Source organism: Erpetoichthys calabaricus, chromosome 14 (assembly GCF_900747795.2).
Source record: "Erpetoichthys calabaricus chromosome 14, fErpCal1.3, whole genome shotgun sequence".
NCBI classification, from domain to species: Eukaryota; Metazoa; Chordata; class Cladistia; order Polypteriformes; family Polypteridae; genus Erpetoichthys; species Erpetoichthys calabaricus.
In genome coordinates, this window is record NC_041407.2 from 112,017,139 (window position 1) to 112,034,819 (window position 17,681).

Genomic DNA, 17,681 nt, shown 5'->3' on the forward strand with positions numbered 1-17,681 from the left:
GACCACCCAACCTCGCCAGGCATAGGCTTCTGACATTTAACTGCCGCGAGTTACCTGACCATGCCAGCCCGCCCCTCCCTCTTACCATTCTAAAACTACAAACACACAACTGACTGACATGGTGGCACTGGAGCGTCAAGCACAATAAAGAGCTGCCCGGCCTTTCTCCTGCCATCTTTGCCCTGCTCTTGTCTTTCACTTATTTCAGATCACGGTGGTCTGTCTGAATGGCACGATGCCCACAGCCACTCCCCAAGTCATGCAGTGACCACACATGCAGTCCAACGACTCCCAATATGTTCTGATGTTGCTCAACACTAATCAAAGGCGCAGCCCCCTAGTGCCACACTCTTTCAGTTTTTGGAGACCCCCTGCCACCGCTGTGCTCAAAATGCCAACGATAGCCCAAGCCTGGCCTTGAACTGTCAGACCCGAGGCACAACACTTCATCTGTGGCGGCTTAGTCTGCTGGGTTCCTGTTTGCTTGAGCTTCGCCAGGTGTCCCCTAAGAAATGGTGCCCCCCGACTGGTTTGTTCTTGTTTTCTGTACACTTTCCAGTTTCCAAATGCCGCTGGAAAACCAAAGGTTTGTCGGATACAAGATGAGACCTTGGAGTGCAAAGTGAAGTGACTGATGTGCAGTCTGTACCTGTTAGTGACGGTGACAAGTCCCGCCGCCTGTCCACTGCACACCTTGCTGGCTTCCGCGAAGGTAAGCAGCTCTTCACCCAGCTGGTAGCAGGATGGACTGTGCCACTTCCAGCCCTGCAGACACAAGAAGAAGAAGAAGTGAGGGCACCGGAGGTCTGCCGAGAAATGCCCCCCGGCCCAACAACATGCAGGTCCAAAGCGACGCTGGCATTTGGTGTCGTTCGATGTACACAAACCACCGGGCAGTCGGCCTTTGAATGGCGCCACTCATCCTCAAGCTGAAACACAAGCCTGGCAAACCAGCACAAGGTGCCACCGTAGGAGACCCGGGCAGGGCAGGTGGCATCCTCGCAGCGTGTCCCAATCAAGTCTTTCTGCAGATGGCACAAGAAGTGAGCGAGTGTGTGCACCGGGTCAGCGGCCACCAAAGGGACACGTGCTGTGCTCTGCTTCAACTCCCAGTAGCTCCACATATGGAGTCAATGAAAGTGGAATGTGCTTCCACCTCAGCGCACTTCCGCATTTCAAAAGCACGAGAAGAGAAAGTGGGGGGCTCAAGAAGGGAAACGGTGCCCCCTGTAATTCAAGGCCCAGAATGTCAGCTCGTGGACCAAATGGCAGGCAGGGACACTCCAAAGGGGACTCCGTCGAGACCTCAGGGTTACCTTCTTGCACCCGTGCTCTTCCTCTCCCTTGTCGCTCTGCCGGCCGCTTTTCTTACAAATCGATGGCAGGCTCATGTTACAGGGACTGTCATTCCAACGACCTTCCTGGGAAGAACAAGAGGGGACTTCTTGAGAATAAAACTCGGAACGGAACTGAAAGACAAGTCGGAATGCAAGGACCCCTTCGAAACAAGCACACGCACGGCCAGCGTCGGACGTGTGTGACACTCACCGGCCCCCACATGGTGACGCAGTCCTCCTGATTATTACGGAAGTTGTTGGGCTCAAACGGGTGCCAGTAAGTGAAAAGCACCGGTGTGTGGTCGGACCACTCAAAGTTCATCTGCTGCTTGGCGTCACTCAGCCCAACCCACAGCTCGTCCGCACCTAAAGAAAACACGGGGGTCCAGGTTACTGACCCAGAAGGAGAGGCTCAGCGAGCACAAGCAACACGCCAACACTTCACGCTCACCTTGCTTCATGTTCTTGATGATGAACTCGAGCTCTGGCAGGGTGTGGATGCTCACCAGGTCCGATGCCATGGTCAAGCAATTCTTTCTGGCATCCTGCCAGCTCAACTTCTGTGTATTAAGGTAGTAGCAGCTCGACTGAAACTGCTGCCAGGCCCCATCGCACTCGGTCTTCTGGTCGGCCCAGGAGTCTGCAGGAGAATGGAAGGTCAAAGCACATCAGTCCCCACAAGGGTGGTCCGGCAGGCCATTAGCCCCCGAACTCCTTCGGACCACTTGCTGCATTACTAACCGTCTCCAACACTTGAAGCAAAATAAGTCCGAGATCAGCGAGACCACCTGGCACGAGTGCCACTCTCCTCTGATTCTCTTCTGGGAGCAGACTTGACGCCATTGTTCACATTCACCAGTGGTGCCACTCTTGGTGCCCTAAACACGCAGCAGGGTGGAGACCCTCGAGCTCAATGAAGGCAGACCTGCCAGGCCTAACAAGGGTACAAGCCAACCCCCCCCCCCCCCCCCCCCCCCCCTTAGCTATGATCTCAGCTGCACTCCCCCTACACCCCCCATCTGTGACAAGGCAGAGATCAAACACCAATGCTGTGTCACCGGAAATGTGGCAGCCACTTTATGGCTTGTCTTCTAGTGTCACTTCCCAAAACACCAAACTGGCCTTCTCCAGCTTTCTCTTGTCCTTCTTGTATTTGCAGCTCTGTTCCCCCCCCCCAACCCCCCCCACCTATCTCAGTTTCTCAAGCGCTGCTGCTCAGTTTACTTAGCGTCACCGTCATCAGCCATGTCTGATGGCTTTAACCATTTGGGGTTCATTGTCCCCAAGCCAGTCTCACGCTGCAATTTCCTGTCAACGGAGGGTAAAATGGAGACGACGCCGAGCTGACAGCTTGAGGGTCCGCACTGCGCTGTATGACGAGACAGAGGGCCGCACATCCAAACTTACTCAATGCGGCACAATCAAAAGCCCCCCCCCCCCACCCCATGAGACCCACCATTCTGAAAAGGCCAACTGTCCCACCGAAGGATCGCCCTGTCGTAGTCCAACAACAGCGTCTGTCCTTCCCTAATCTAATGTGGCCTGGGCGGGGGGCAACTGGGGTGCGGCTGAGAGGACAACGAGAGGCCTGGCAAACCAAAGGCCAAGAGGAGCAGAGTGCAAGTGAGGCTGTGGCGATGCCCGCTAACGCTTGGTCCAACTCGCGGGCGCTTCTCCTTGGGTGCTGTCAGGGAGCCGATGGCAGCCTCAGTCCATCCATTTGATAACGTTCTTCATCCAAGTGGAATCACAGGAGGGCAGAGAGCACAACCCTGGATGGGATGCCACGTCACCGCCAGCCTCTGCTTCCTGGCGTTTCCCAAATTGAGAAACTGAAGAGATTTCTGACTGATTTAAAACTGGACATCGATGTCGGATGTTGCCCAATACTAACTGTTTCCCTACACGGCCTTCCTTCTGCCCGCTGCTATGAAGACACTTCTATCCGATCTTTGCCCACATTCCACGTTGAACTTTCGTTCCTCGTTCTGCGACTGCCTACCAGACTCCCACCTCTTGGCTTCTTGTGCCCCCCAGCTGCTTGTCTAAGGTTTTTATTTGCTTCCCCAGAGTGCCCGTCACCTTCCACCTTCATCTTCTCTACAGCCTCTGCACTTTTCCTCAGCTGGCATCTCTACCTCATCTCCATGTCTAACTGCACACATCCTTCATCACTTTCATTCACGTGGAAGATGATCGGTCACCTCAACACATGTGACACACTGCTGGGTTATCATGGAGGCCTGAAGGAGAACAGGAGATGGAAGCCATGCTGCTCTGGGGGGGTGGGAGTCTCCCAGTGTCAGTGGCTAAACAGCCAATGGGATGCGTTACGCTGCCCTGTCGGTCCACCGAACACCCTGGCACTCACCAGAAGGATCTGTGGCCCGGCAGCACGAGGGCAGCGCGTCTCTAAGGCAAACAGGTCAGCCATTAGGGCTGCCGAGTGTCCTGTTGGATGGCAGACACGGGGGATGCCAGTCTGTGGAGTGAAGTGAGGACGGTGAGAGTGACGCGGGTGCGAGGTGGGAGTCTGGAAATGCGCTCGGACCCTTTGCTGCTCCTCCCCTTCAAGTCCGCTCACAGCTGTAAATGCCGGTAGGTGGGGGGCCCAACATGTGGTCTCTTACCTCCACCGGTTTAGGACTTTGTTAGATTACACACATTCGGGAAACGGAGGACACAGCAACTGCGGGACATCGCCAGTTTCTCCAGACTTGGGCCCTCGGGCTGGACTGGTCATGAATTACTAAGCACAACGGCAGGGCCACGTGAAGGCTTCTCACCAGTGTGAAATGGATCCAGGGTGGCATTGGGCTTCTTCTTACAGACGTAGGGCAGAGCAATGCCACAGTCTTTGTTCTGCCATCGCCCAGAAGACTCGGTTCTGATGATGGCGCAGTTCTCCTCCTCTGTGTTGTCAGGTTGGTCTGAAAAGAAAAGCAGAGGAAGTGTTACAAGTCGGCGCGTTTCACTTTGTGCCACTCTCTTTGCCATCCTGCTTTCTCGTGTCAGCCCACCCCAGCTTGCTGGCTGCGAGTCACATTCTGCTCCACTGCACGGGGTCTTTATTTAATGGGGGGGGGTCAAGCGTACCTGCGGCCGGCATCTTCTTCACTTTGGTTCGGCTCCTTTAAGTAAGGTGGTGGCTGAAGGAGCCGCCGGGTGGTGCCATGCGGACCTTCTCCTCATGCCATTTGTAAATCTCTGCCCACGTAAACCGAGAAGACGTTCACAGCCCCACCGTCCCCGGTGGTCAGTCGGGTCACTCGTCCCAGGACTCCCCTGGCTTGGTCCTCACAATACGACATTAGCCCGATGCTCCGTTCACAAGCCGACAATATTCAGAGTTTTAAGGGTTCTCAGTCCATCTTTGGAAAGCCAGCAATGAATTCCCGAAGCTGACGTCGTGACCTCGAGTCCATCTCTCAAAGAGCCACTTGGGCCTCCGGACCTGGGCTGGAGGGGTCTTAGCCGTCTCTACCACCAGACCAGGGACGTGCGCTTGACCCCCCCTGGACGGCTCCCCATTTTCACAGGGGAAGACCCCAGGCTGCGTGTCACTCGGAATGTCATTTTCTGTAGCGATGGCCCCTGTGCCATTAGGGGACTGTCCCCAGGACACACGTATGTGAAGTTGTCTCACTCCGATGGTTTAGTCGCTGAAATTTGCTTTTTTTCCCACCACGGGCAGCGCCAGGTAGCCCTGCTATAACAGACGCCTTGGCATATCGTCACCGTCCTGCTCAGGGTGGGCCACGGTGGGCTTCAAAGGGCGCCGCGTTCTTTCTATTGAGGATGTGGGACTTTTCTCTGACTGCTGGCCGGTGGTCTGCTCTGCTGCTTCTGTCATCCTGTCATCAGTTTGTCAGTGCAGCAGACACACGTTTAGCTGGCTGGCAGTAGGTGACAATGCCTACGAGTTTCATTGTTCTCAGTTAGCACATTCCTCAGTGTACCCCGATGGAAAATGCCACAACAGCCTGGCCCACACAGCACAGCAGGGCGCTATATAAACTAACATCCTGCCCACTGCTGGCGCGGAGGGCACTTGACCTGCTCGTTTTTGTCATTAGGGGGCACATCCCCCATGGGGTAGTGGAGTCTGATATTCTCACTCGCCATCTGATATGTTGAACTCCACCTGTGACGATTTCCTCGACTTTCCACTCAACTCCCACAGCTTGGAGTCTTCGTCAAACTGGGCTGCTTCCTCCCGACATCGTCATGCAGACCACTGGATTCATTTAAAACGCCCGCCTCTGAGGGACCCCCACTTCAGCTAAAGCTCAGAAAGCTCCGTTACCATCCACCCCCTGCAGTCGTGGCGAAGGCTTCACAGAGATGACGCTTGGGAGATGGCACGCATCACCTCCTCGTGCTCTCCTGCAGCGTATGGGTGGCACTGGTCTTACTGGACTTGCACCAGTCGTCTGGCCAGCTTCTCCCTTCTGCCACTTCCTTATTCAGCCACGGAGATTTTCCCTTCAGTTGGCTGTAAATTGTCCCAGATGCCATGCCAGCCCCCCCCACACCCCCCCCCCCCGCTGTCCCATTGAACAAGCCCCCCCACACACCTGCCTCCCAGTTGAGGTATTTCAGCGGCGAGCTGTCTGACCACTGCCAGCCTCCATTGATGTCCAGATCATTGAGACCGATCCATAGGGAGGAACTGTAGCCGGTCAGCAAACCTGCAAGCAAGCAGACACAAAAGACAGATGGCAGTTAGGCTGGCGCTAATGCCACCACACTTCCTTTCTCACACCTTGAACCGCATCGTACAAGAAGCACGTCTGTGCCGCTTCCCTGCCCTGCACGCCGCTGAAAAGGAGAAGAAGCACAGCACCGACGGGCACCAGTCTCACAGAATTGCCAGGTCACTTCTGAAGCCACAAGGAATCTCGTGGTCAGCGCATGCCAGCCGGAGGTAAAGGGGCACCAGTTGTGAGCGCATTCCCCTCAGGTAAAGCCACAAACCGAACAAGAGGAGCAGAGAAGCGCTGACCGGGCGCGAGGCTCATCCACATGGCTACCCATCAGCCTCCCTGCAGAGCCCCTCATCTTCTCTTCAGAGCTCAAGAGGGCATATGGTGGCGAGGGCACGGGCAACAACAAAAGGCACAGTAAAATGCCATGTCCTTCACACTGCTGAGCCTCGCCAGGCTATCCGTGCCACTGAAACCCCCCACTCCTACTTGCTGCAACCTTTGCCCCCACCTTTTGGCTGCGCCAGGCATGTTTCAGGCTGCCCCGCCAAGGTCTTCACTGTATTGTGCAAATCCCAAAGAAGCGAATCTCCCAGGGACGGGAATGGGGATTTGACAAAGATGGCAGGCGGGCAAGCATTCAGCTGCCAGGACCCGCTGCCAGCTCTCAGACATTCTGGAAGATTCCCTTTGCCATCGTCTCACCTCATAAAGGGTTCAGAAACCCTGACAGCTCGTTAAGACCCAGAATGCACTGCACCGCAGGGGCTCCTCTTTATATAGCGCCTTTCACCACCCGCAGTCTGCAGGCCAAATGCAATTCTAGCCTTGGCAGTTTGGTCTCAGCGAGTGAGCTTCATCTTCATGGGGGTGACTCTACAGACCTGATGCCCCCAGCCCAAGTAGTCACATGCAAGATGCCACCCACCGTTGATGTACGTCTGCTCGTGGATCTCATTGATACTCAGCAGCTCGGCCCCTTGCTGTTGGCAGCTCACCCGGGCTTCACTCCACGACAGCGTCGATTGGAAGTTAAACTGGTAGCAGCTGCCCGTCACCAGGTCTTTGTCCCAGAAGGCCTCACAGCCAGAACCTAAAAACAAAATACAGGAAAGCAAACGGTGAAGAGGACGCCATCTTCGGTGCCTTAGCCTGTGCCACCTGAGCTTCGCAGTTCTCAGGAATAGCCTGGCACAAGACAACGGGCTGCAAACGCACTGGCCGCGTTGCTAATAACCCTTTCATTGCCTCAGCCTCCTCGCTTGGCACACTTTATTAAAAGCCGATAGCCCCTGGTGCCCGTGCCCCATATTGGAGCTTTTAGGGGCTCACAGTCTCCTGGGGGGACAAAGAAACCAAATCACAAAGGCCGTGCCAAGTTGAGTTGCTGCTCATCTTACGGACAGCAGCTGACAAAGCGAGCAGAGCTGTCCCTGTCACCATCTGAGAAGCCACCGCTGGCAGTGATGTCAGGCCAGCAAAGCCACCGAGAGTCCTTAAGTCTGCTCTTCATTTGGAATGCGAGTAGAAGACGAGAATCTGCGCCTCCGCCAACATAGCAGTTGCCTCTCTCTACCCCCTTTGTGGTTTCCATTTTTAGCAAATGCGATTTCTTTTTCACCTCATCCTGTAATTTAGCAGTTTGCACGACCACTAAGTGCAGGACTGGCCTCTCAGCTCACGGGCAACGGCCCAGCGTATTGTCGTTTAAGATGGAGAAACAGTCCATTGTGCTGGGCACAATACGCCATGGAGGTGGCAGTCTGACGCAAGGACTGAAGATGAGCCAACATTAGCTGATCAAACGAGGAATCGGCGACACTGGAGGGTAATCACTCCTGCCCAGACTGTGCCAGTGGACAAGAGAGCGGCTAACCGTAACCCTGCTACTGCGCCAAATGCTCACTACATATGGCAGAGCTGCTGGGCCTAATCCTAGACATGGCGCTTGATGACAATGCCAGGTGTTCACGTTGAGCTCAAACTCGGAAGCGAATCTCAAGGTACCTGAGCAGGTGGGGGGGGGGGGGTGGCGCTTAGTCCATGAGCCACATTCCTGTGTGCTGCCCTCCCCAACGTGGGCCCTGAAGCGCATGGTACCCTAACCCTAATTCACTGAAGGACCAAAGTCTTCTGGCCAGCGGAACCCTTAAACTGGACTTTTAGTATCTGGCGGTGACCTGTGACTGCGATGGAAGCCCCCAACGGCCTCACCTGATAAATAACTTGCTGTGGTGCCAAGAAGACGCACTCAGACCATCACTGCAGCACTGGGCACAGGCCATTCACAAGAGTGAGAGGAGCACCAGCAGAGTGCCGTCAAGGTCCGTCTGCCATCAACAATCAGTCACACTCACAGATTCACTTCTTAAGGTTAGCAAGGTGGCACCCGAGTGTCACCGACCTTTTCTTTACTGGTTACAGCCGCGGTCTCACCCACTTGTACTGACCTGGCTTGCCAGTTCCTATCCACATGTCCAGGGAGACCTGCTGCAGACGGGCGGCGCTCCTGCACTCACTGCTGGTTTTGATGGCACGGGCGCCAGCTCAAACACTCGCACGCCCAAACAGATGGCACAGATACAATGCAGGCTTACCCTGAACGGGACAGAAGCCCCACCGCTCATCTTTTCCATAGTCCATAGTTGTGGCACACCACAGATGGCCATCTTCGCGGCCTGTGCTGGTACAGTCATGAAACCACAGGTTGTCATACTTGAAGGGGATGGTGCACGGCTTCCCATGGGAGTTGCCCTGAATGGTGTAGATTTCTGAAAAGAAAAGAGACATAACATGAAAGGAGAAAATGAGAAAATGAGGCATAGATATGTGGGAGGCCTTCTGGCCCAGCTTGTTACGCCGTGGACCCTCTAAACGTGGGCTCTCTGCAGACGCCAGACTTTGGACTTTTCAGCTTTTGTTGCCAACTGGCCGGAAATTCTGTTTGCCTCTTTTATGTCTTTCTGTTCAATCAGGAGCTTGGAGGCATGAAAACTAACAATGGCTTTGGATAGATAGATAGATAGATAGATAGATAGATAGATAGATAGATAGATAGATAGATAGATAGATAGATAGATAGATAGATAGATAGATATGAAAGGCACTATATAATAGATAGATAGATAGATGTGAAAGGCACTATATGATAGATAGATAGATAGATGTGAAAGGCACTATATGATAGATAGATAGATAGATAGATAGATAGATAGATAGATAGATAGATAGATAGATAGATAGATAGATAGATAGATATGAAAGGCACTATATAATAGATAGATAGATAGATAGATAGATAGATAGATAGATAGATAGATAGATAGATAGATAGATAGATAGATAGATATGAAAGGCACTATATAATAGATAGCTAGATAGATGTGAAAGGTGCTATATGATAGATAGATAGATAGATAGATAGATAGATAGATAGATAGATAGATATGAAAGGCACTATATAATAGATAGATAGATAGATAGATAGATAGATAGATAGATAGATAGATAGATAGATAGATAGATAGATAGATATGAAAGGCACTATATAATAGATAGCTAGATAGATGTGAAAGGTGCTATATGATAGATAGATAGATAGATAGATAGATAGATAGATAGATAGATAGATAGATAGATAGATAGATAGATATGAAAGGCACTATTAGATAGATAGATAGATAGATAGATAGATAGATAGATAGATAGATAGATAGATAGATATGAAAGGCACTATAAGATAGATAGATAGATAGATGTGAAAGGCACTATATGATAGATAGATAGATGTGAAAGGCACTATATAATAGATAGATAGATATAAAAGGCACTATATAATAGGTAGATAGACAGATAGATAGATAGATGTGAAAGGCGCTATATAATAGATAGAGATAGATAGATAAATGTGAAAGGCACTATATAAGAGATAGATAGATAGATAGATGTGAAAGGCACTATATAATAGATAGATAGATAGATATGAAAGGCACTATATAATAGGTAGAGATAGATAGATGTGAAAGGCGCTATATAATAGATAGATAGATAGATAGATGTGAAAGGCACTATATAATAGATAGATAGATAGAAATGAAAGGCACTATATGATAGATAGATGTGAAAGGCACTATATGATAGATAGATGTGAAAGGCACTATATGATAGATAGATGTGTAAGGCGCTATATAATAGATAGATAGATGTGAAAGGCACTATATAATAGATAGATAGATAGATAGATAGATAGATAGATAGATAGAAATGAAAGGCACTATATGATAGATAGATAGATAGATGTGTAAGGCGCTATATAATAGATAGATAGATGTGAAAGGCACTATATAATAGATAGATAGATAGAAAGGCGCTATACAATAGATAGATAGATAGATAGATAGATAGAGAGATAGATAGATAGATAGATAGATAGATAGATGTGAAAGGCACTATATAATAGATAGATAGATAGATTTTTGGCTTCAGTCTCTCCTCCACCGCTACCTCCAGGGGGTCCGGAGTGTGTCCCATAAATGAGCCGGTTGCTTTGGTGGTCCTCTCTTCAAGTGACGTTACTGGCCCAGCACACCACGCTGGCCATCACTGAGCTGTAGAGGCCATGAAGGGCGTCACTCCCTACAGCGTCTCCCAAGAACGAGTAGCCTGCTCTGCCCTTTTGTCTCCGGTCCCTCTGTGTCACAAGGCCAGTCCAGCCTGTCACTGATGCGGACCCCCAAGTACTTGTAGCAATGCACCACCTTCACATGCGCTCCCTGAATGGTGACCAGACTTTGAGGCTCTTGGGCGTGGTGGGCAATGCTGTCTGCAGAACCCTTCAAAATCTCGGTCACAGGAGGAGAGGGACCCTCGTCTGAGGCACAGTGCAGACCACTGCAGATGGTCTGAAGCCCCGATTCATAAACCTTTGTGGCCTGGACGTCGTGCTCATCAGACTTCTTCCCGAGTTCCTTCACTGGCTGCTTTGATGTTTCCTCCATTAGTCCCATGCCACTGGCCAAGCCACATGTCCACATGTCTGTACGGTGCACTGGCCACCATTATGTGCGCGTCCCCAAGGAGGAGCTCTCACTAAGACGACAATCACGACGTTACGGCAGACCACTCAGGATGTTTATGAAGATTCTGCGTGTTGGTATCCATTTTCATGAGTCAGGCTGGTTGATCTCATCGAGTTTAATCTTACAACCCTAATGGTACTCCAACACCAACAGCCTGTCGTCGACGCAGGCGGGTATCACAACTGCGTGGGTTTTGCCCCGTACTTGTATAATGACGGGCATCACTTCTGCAGGCCACCGACATCCATGCTGCGCTGCCGCAGACCCCCCAGTCTAAGCAGCTGTAAAGTGCCCTCCATTTCACAGTACTGCCCAGTACAGGTCGCTGCCCATCAATGGCCGTGGCACTTTTGCCCGAGCTAACATTTTATTTTTGTGTGACGGCAGGATGTCAAACCACCATACGTGCACGTAGCCCCCAAGTGCTCGAATACGTTCTAAATTATAAATGTGGACACCCCAATGTCAGCGTACTTGTTGGCAGCGTGAAGGCAGGGCGGAGGTGCGTCTTTGGGGTCTTTGAAAAACGACTTCAGCGGGAGGGACATGTCTGACACAGTAACAATATGGCAAAGGCCCCTTGCAATCTGCTGACTTCAAACTAACTGCTATTGTGTCAGGGTGAGGGGACCTTGACTAGCAGACCCCTGGCTGCACCCTAAGGATCGGGTGACAAGAACATAAAGGCATAAAGCTTGTTAGGCGCTCGGTGTGTTAGAGACTTCATATTATTACATGATACACACAGTAGACATAGAGACTAAAGAAGAGGGGGATTGGGGGGGGGCACCACGTCAGACCCTGCAATGCAATGGTGAAGCCAACTAACAGCGCGGCGGCCATCTTCTGAGGCGGCGCACTGACGACTTCGGCTCTCACGCTTCTTGTTGCTTTAATTAGCCAACATGGAGAATCTCAGGAACCCTAAGAAGGATGTGCTTGAGAAAGAAGAGCAGAGCAGCAGAGACACCGACGTCACTGAAAGGAGGAAGAGGAGATGAAACACAACCCTCATATTAAGACCCTCCAGTGCCAAACAGAATACAAGTAGAAAATAACCGCCTGAGAAGACCCCGCTAGTCCACACTTCATGGCAGCAGAAGAGCGGGGGGCCGACAATGCGGTTCCTAAGGTTCCCCCTTTATACTCTTTATTATGCAGACCACCCTCATTGCCAAGTGAACTGCCACGGACCCTGACCATGAATCATCTCAGTGGGCGGGTGGAGCTCCCCCCGCACGTGGCTGCCTAGCCAAGTTCTCCCAGTGCCTCCTAGAAGAACCTGAAGATAGACGAGGACCGCGGAGCAAATGTCAGACAAACGCAGCCAATGGCCTCCGGGCGACTGTCACATTTCTCACACCGCAACCCAACAAACGTTGAAAGACGGTGACCGGCTGGAAATGCATGCCAGTCAGGCTGCCACTTTCCATTGGCAAATTAAAAGATTTGGGATCAGGGAATGGTTAGAGGAGGTACAAAGGATGACCCCGAGGGCGAGCCCCCCACGCCGCAGCGACCCCCCACAATGGACTCCTGATTACAGAGGTGTGCAGGACAGCATCAGACGTGCCACCCTATGCCTGACCGTGAACGCACACAAACGGGCGCACAGAGCAGGGCACCGATGCCACGGGGGAGCGAGTGTGCGCTTCAACGCTCTTTTAAATGTTAATTCTTGACTTTGAAGAAAACGCAGTCATCAGGCTTTAAATAGGAAGCGTAACCAAACAAACGAGACAAAGGCGAGATTATCTCAATAATGTCAAATCCTACACAGGACAATGGTGGTCTTCAGCTGGCAGTCACGCGCTCTTGAAACGGACAATGTGCACACTTCATTAAAACAGATGTCGGGGCGCAGAGCGCACTACAAGGAGCGCACAAGGGGGTCCGTACTGCAGACAAGTTCAGAGCACAGCCTGGGGACCCCCAAATGTGGACCTTCTGACAGGCTGGAAATGGAAAATGGTGACCTCCATGGGCTAATTAGCATAATCCCTCATTACAAACTTAATATTAATTAGAAGGAGCCGACGCCCCCCACCAATCACAGCTCAGGTGCCATTAATTCTCATTTTGAACGACTTACACAGTCAGAGCCTTCTAACAATTCCAAAAATAAATGAAATGAATGCTGGGAGACGGCACATGGAATCAAAAACAATGCAATGACTTATTCCACGTATCGGAAACGCCGTGGGCAGTTTAGCGGGTGCTGATGGGTTGCTGTCCTGGGACAGGTGACTGATGTAAAGCTCTGCCGCAGCAATCAGCGTGGGACGCACTTCACCGCATGCGGTGGTCCCACAAAGGGAACTTTTTGTTTCCAGCAGACGGTGCCCGTTTACCTGCTAAGTGCTCATGTTAGCGGGCAGGGAATGGCAGGAACATGTCTGACAGAACTGTGTGCCACAGAGAAGCACCTGGCACAAAGCCAACCGGTGATGCCAATTCAGCAGCCATTCTTAAAGCCTCCCGCTTTATACAGGAACACTTCTGGACGCGTAACCAACAAGCAGGACAGGCTGGACTTCAGCTGACCAGTCCCAAAGGGCACCGATCCACACCCAAGCGCAGCACCATTAATGTGTGCACAAGGCTTTAAAGAAGAAGAACAAGAAGGTGAGCCCACCATCAGAACAGCTTTGAACCCTAATTTGTGTCGTTTCAAATGCGCTAACACCAATAAAACAGCCAGTGTCCACCATATTGTTCAGCCTCAGCAACACGAAACTCATTAAACAGTAAAAGAAATGGCGTAAACAAGCAGGCTGCAAGCCCACCAAACGGGCAAATGAACAGCCACAGCCGCTTAGCAGTGCCGTGAGTGGGCAGGCGAGGGTCCATAATTCAGCCATCCCACCACTTCTGGCTCCCCCTCACACTCACTGACCCCCTGAGAAGCCCTCCACCTCATCAGGTCCTCTGCCAGTGCCCCTCACGCGCCAACAGGCTGCCAGCTGAACAGACCTCTCATCCCAGCAGATAAAGAGGCCAAGCTGTGGGCACGCATGCAGACTCGACCTGCATGAACCAGGACCACATACCTTGGTAGGGCTTGGCACAGAGATCCTGGCTGGAGTCAAAGATCCTCCACTGACTGCTGTGTCCCTTGTCGCCACGCTCGGGTGGGCTGAAGGAGCCGTTGGCGCTTGGTAAGGAAATAGTCTGGGTGAGCACATCTCCCAGGGTGCCACAGCTCCACCGCATATTGGCCGACTCCTTGTCACATCTGTACAAGCCCAGGGGACCCGAGGTAGAATTGGATCCGGAGACCCCAAGACACTGAGCGGTGCCCAGATTGAAGAGACGATTCCTCGACACCCACTTCCACTGCTGGGCACCTGCCGAAGTGTTACAGGTCCGTGACAGCGACACACTTGAATCTCTGGCCTCCAGGCAGCCCTGCATGCCATCGTTGTAGATGAGGAACACACCTGAATCTGGAGAGAAAAGGAACAAAGGCAGTTAAATGGCAGCAGTGTCACCAGGGGGGCCACATGTCACATGCAGACGGTCACATTCATTCACTCGGGTATTTGTTGCCCTGCCTCCATTTGCTGAAGCTTTGCACCTTGTCCATCTCGAGCTCTAAGCTTATGCCAGTCATGCCCACCCACCTCTCAGCCAGTTCAGGGTGTGTGCCCCCCCCAACCAAAGGGGGACCCCGCCACCCCTGTTGAGTGAAGAGGTCGAGGAGCCGGCGTCTCAGCACCGCACTCTTAAAGCTACGATCAGCACTTAAGAAGCTAAGCCACCCAGGGGCCTGTGGGGGTCTTAGCCTGCCATGACGAGGTTCAGTGTTGATCTCGAGAGCCAGCCAGGGCCTAACCCAGGAAAGTCAGATGCCAAGTAGGAGCCGCTGCAGGACTGGGCCTAAGCCTGCAGGTTTACCTTCTCTGGGGACCCTCCTGGACGCTGGCCAGTGGAGACCCAGGGGGCGGGGGGCAGATTACTAGGATTGTTACGTTATTTGCTTGTTCAGTTAGTCGAAGAATAACGAGACCTGGCAGAAATGCCTCAAACGCGGGTAGCAAGGCAGAAGGACAAAAGGCTTTCAGGGACACCAAAGATACCAGAGAGCAAAGGAAGCTGCATCCAGAAAACGAGGGGTTAACCCAGGGTGCTTCTCGCTGCCCTTTGGCGCCCAATTGGTTGGATCTGCGCTGAATTTCGGGCCGCCCCCAGAGTCTCTTGGCTCCTTTTCCTCTTCTCTCCACTTACAGCTGCCAGCAACTAGACGCCTCACTGCCTTGTGCTGCCCGCTCCTCTCTGCGCCCGTCCCTGTCGTGTTTATCCCTGCTAAGGAGCCCGAGCGGCCTCCGACGCTTCTCTCGTCTCTCCACACGCGCCGTCCTCCATCACCAAAGAGCGATCTGAGCGGAGCTTGAAGTGCGCCAAGCCGAATGGTGAGAAGCTCAAGGGCTGCAGGGCAGGGAATCACAAATGGTGGGGATTTGGTGCCAAGGTGGGATCTCCCCAAGAAAAGCTGAGCACCCTTTATTTTAAAGGGCACCTTACAGAATTGTCTCAACATCCTGGGCTGCACAGTGAGGCACCAAAGGAGACAAGGCAGGGCAATCAGGATTTAAGCATTGGCCCCAAAACAGGGTCCCACAGTAAGAGGGTCCCACAGTAAGACAGGGCCAGGGGCGAGCAGCAGGGAGTGAAAAAAGAGCCCAAGACGGACAGGAGGCCTCTGCCATGGAGCCGGCGACCTCTGGAAGAAGCTCGTTTGTCCAGCCACACTCAAGGGGCTCACCGCCCAAAAGTGCTCTTTGCTGCATTTGTTACTCACCCCTCGCGGTTTTTAGTGATCTCTTCTAGAGGGATGGACGGCAGCAATGATCCAATTCCTGCTAAAATGGACTTAAACGGAGGCTGAGCCCGAACTGCAGCGAGTCCGTGAAAAGCCCAAACGTCAGGCCAACAACACGTCAGCCATGCGCTTCTTAGTCAAATGTCGCCAAATAAATCACTTCTAGAAGATACGCTGGTGCTCAGCAGTGGAGTGTGTCCAATGGGATCGAGCTTCGGAATGAGAGGCCCCGCCTACTCCTCTCCTCCATTGCTCCGTTCTGCCCGGTAACAGCGTCTCATTGGCTACCATGGCTCTTCATGTCACCTCAACATGGCGGAATGTGCTCTGAGAGGTGAGCAACTGGAGATTAAAAGTTAAAAACAGGCCTCATATCTGTGGACATCTGGGGGGCTTCTGGCCAATGGACGAGGCTGAGGCCGAGTGCACTTCATTCATTCCAAAATATTTAAGACCGTATAGCGTAGCCATTTCGATATCGGACGCGTCATCTGAGATTTCTGCGTGGACGGTTTGATGTTGTCTGGTGGGGTTCCGGCTGGGTCGCCACACAAGCTCATCATGTCAGGAAGTTTGCTCTCCGGGACACAACGAGATGACAAGATGACTGACAAGATGACAACTGTACCTCCGCCATGGCGTCAAACAATGCGGGGTGAATAACAGAAACAGCAAAAAAATGAGGAGGATGATAGCCCGGATGGTCCTGTCCAGTCCCGTGGCTGACGTGTTGGCGAATGACGACGGCGGGAATGCCAGTCAGATAGCAAATAACCAGCCTTGGCCTTATGTGGCACCTTAATAAGAAAATAAGTCAACATAAGAAGACAAAACCGCTCAATGCACGAAGACCAGCAGGGGTCTCAGTTGGGTCCGCTGATGGTGAAGCAAAACCAACTAGAAACCATCAAGAGATCAGCCAAGGTGGGGACGGAGAATATCAGAGGGGTCAGACATGCAGCAAGCACCAAATGGAGCAGCCTGACTGAACAGAAACCAGTGAGGCAGACTATCGAAGAAGAAGATCCACAAGCAAAAATGTCTTTTAATGGCAGGTGGAACTGGACTCCAAATGATAGGACACGTCATGCCGTTCTGATTTGTCACCACAGCTGCCTCTACGAGACTAAGGTCTCAGCAACACATCTCCAGCACCAGGATGGGCGAGAACAACTCGACCAAAGTGAAGTGAAGGAGCCTCAAGGCTGACCGGTGGCAGGGTGGCACGCCAGGCTGCGGCTCCATAACATTCACTTCTCCCAGCTGCAGGTTGGACTCTCCTTCTCATTGGGGGCTCTCAATTCTTCTCGCTTTTTGTAGGCAGACTGGCACCCATGAGTCGATTGTTTGAGTCTGCCCTGAAATCAGACAGTTGACCCGCCCAGCCTGGCTCCCCGACTCTCAGCCATTGCCGCTAGGGTTGGCACTGACTCACGTGCATCGTGTGAGATGGAACTGCGACGTAAAAACGAAACAAATCTCCAGACGCTCCGCATCAAGCCTGACGTGCCTTTCTTGTGGGCACAGAGTCTCGTCCCAGTCCAGCTCCAGGGATGTTGGGGGGCTTACAGCAACGCTGGCAGGAAATATCGTCCCATCGGCGACTGTTAGGGGCCTTCCCGACAGAACACGACACTCTGAACGTTCACATCGCTGTGTAGAACTCTGGACTTGCATCGGGTGACGTGGAGGAATACAAGATGGCATCATGCAGGATAGCATGGGCACTGAAGCAGGC

At 52.2% G+C, this 17,681-nt stretch overlaps 1 protein-coding gene across 1 annotated transcript in view; it reads right to left on the minus strand.

Annotated features, from left to right (window-relative positions):
* The window catches only part of mrc2 (mannose receptor, C type 2), a 29,038-nt gene that overhangs the window by 9,801 nt on the left and 1,556 nt on the right, over positions 1 to 17,681 (minus strand). The window contains exons 2-10 of the mRNA XM_028819063.2: positions 14,172 to 14,567; positions 8,641 to 8,814; positions 6,972 to 7,136; positions 5,915 to 6,028; positions 4,124 to 4,267; positions 1,789 to 1,977; positions 1,549 to 1,703; positions 1,317 to 1,421; positions 650 to 765 (exon numbers count right to left, since the gene is read on the minus strand). Of these exons, the coding sequence (XP_028674896.2) occupies positions 650 to 765; positions 1,317 to 1,421; positions 1,549 to 1,703; positions 1,789 to 1,977; positions 4,124 to 4,267; positions 5,915 to 6,028; positions 6,972 to 7,136; positions 8,641 to 8,814; positions 14,172 to 14,567 (1,558 nt within the window). The remainder of the gene's footprint in view (positions 1 to 649; positions 766 to 1,316; positions 1,422 to 1,548; positions 1,704 to 1,788; positions 1,978 to 4,123; positions 4,268 to 5,914; positions 6,029 to 6,971; positions 7,137 to 8,640; positions 8,815 to 14,171; positions 14,568 to 17,681) is intronic.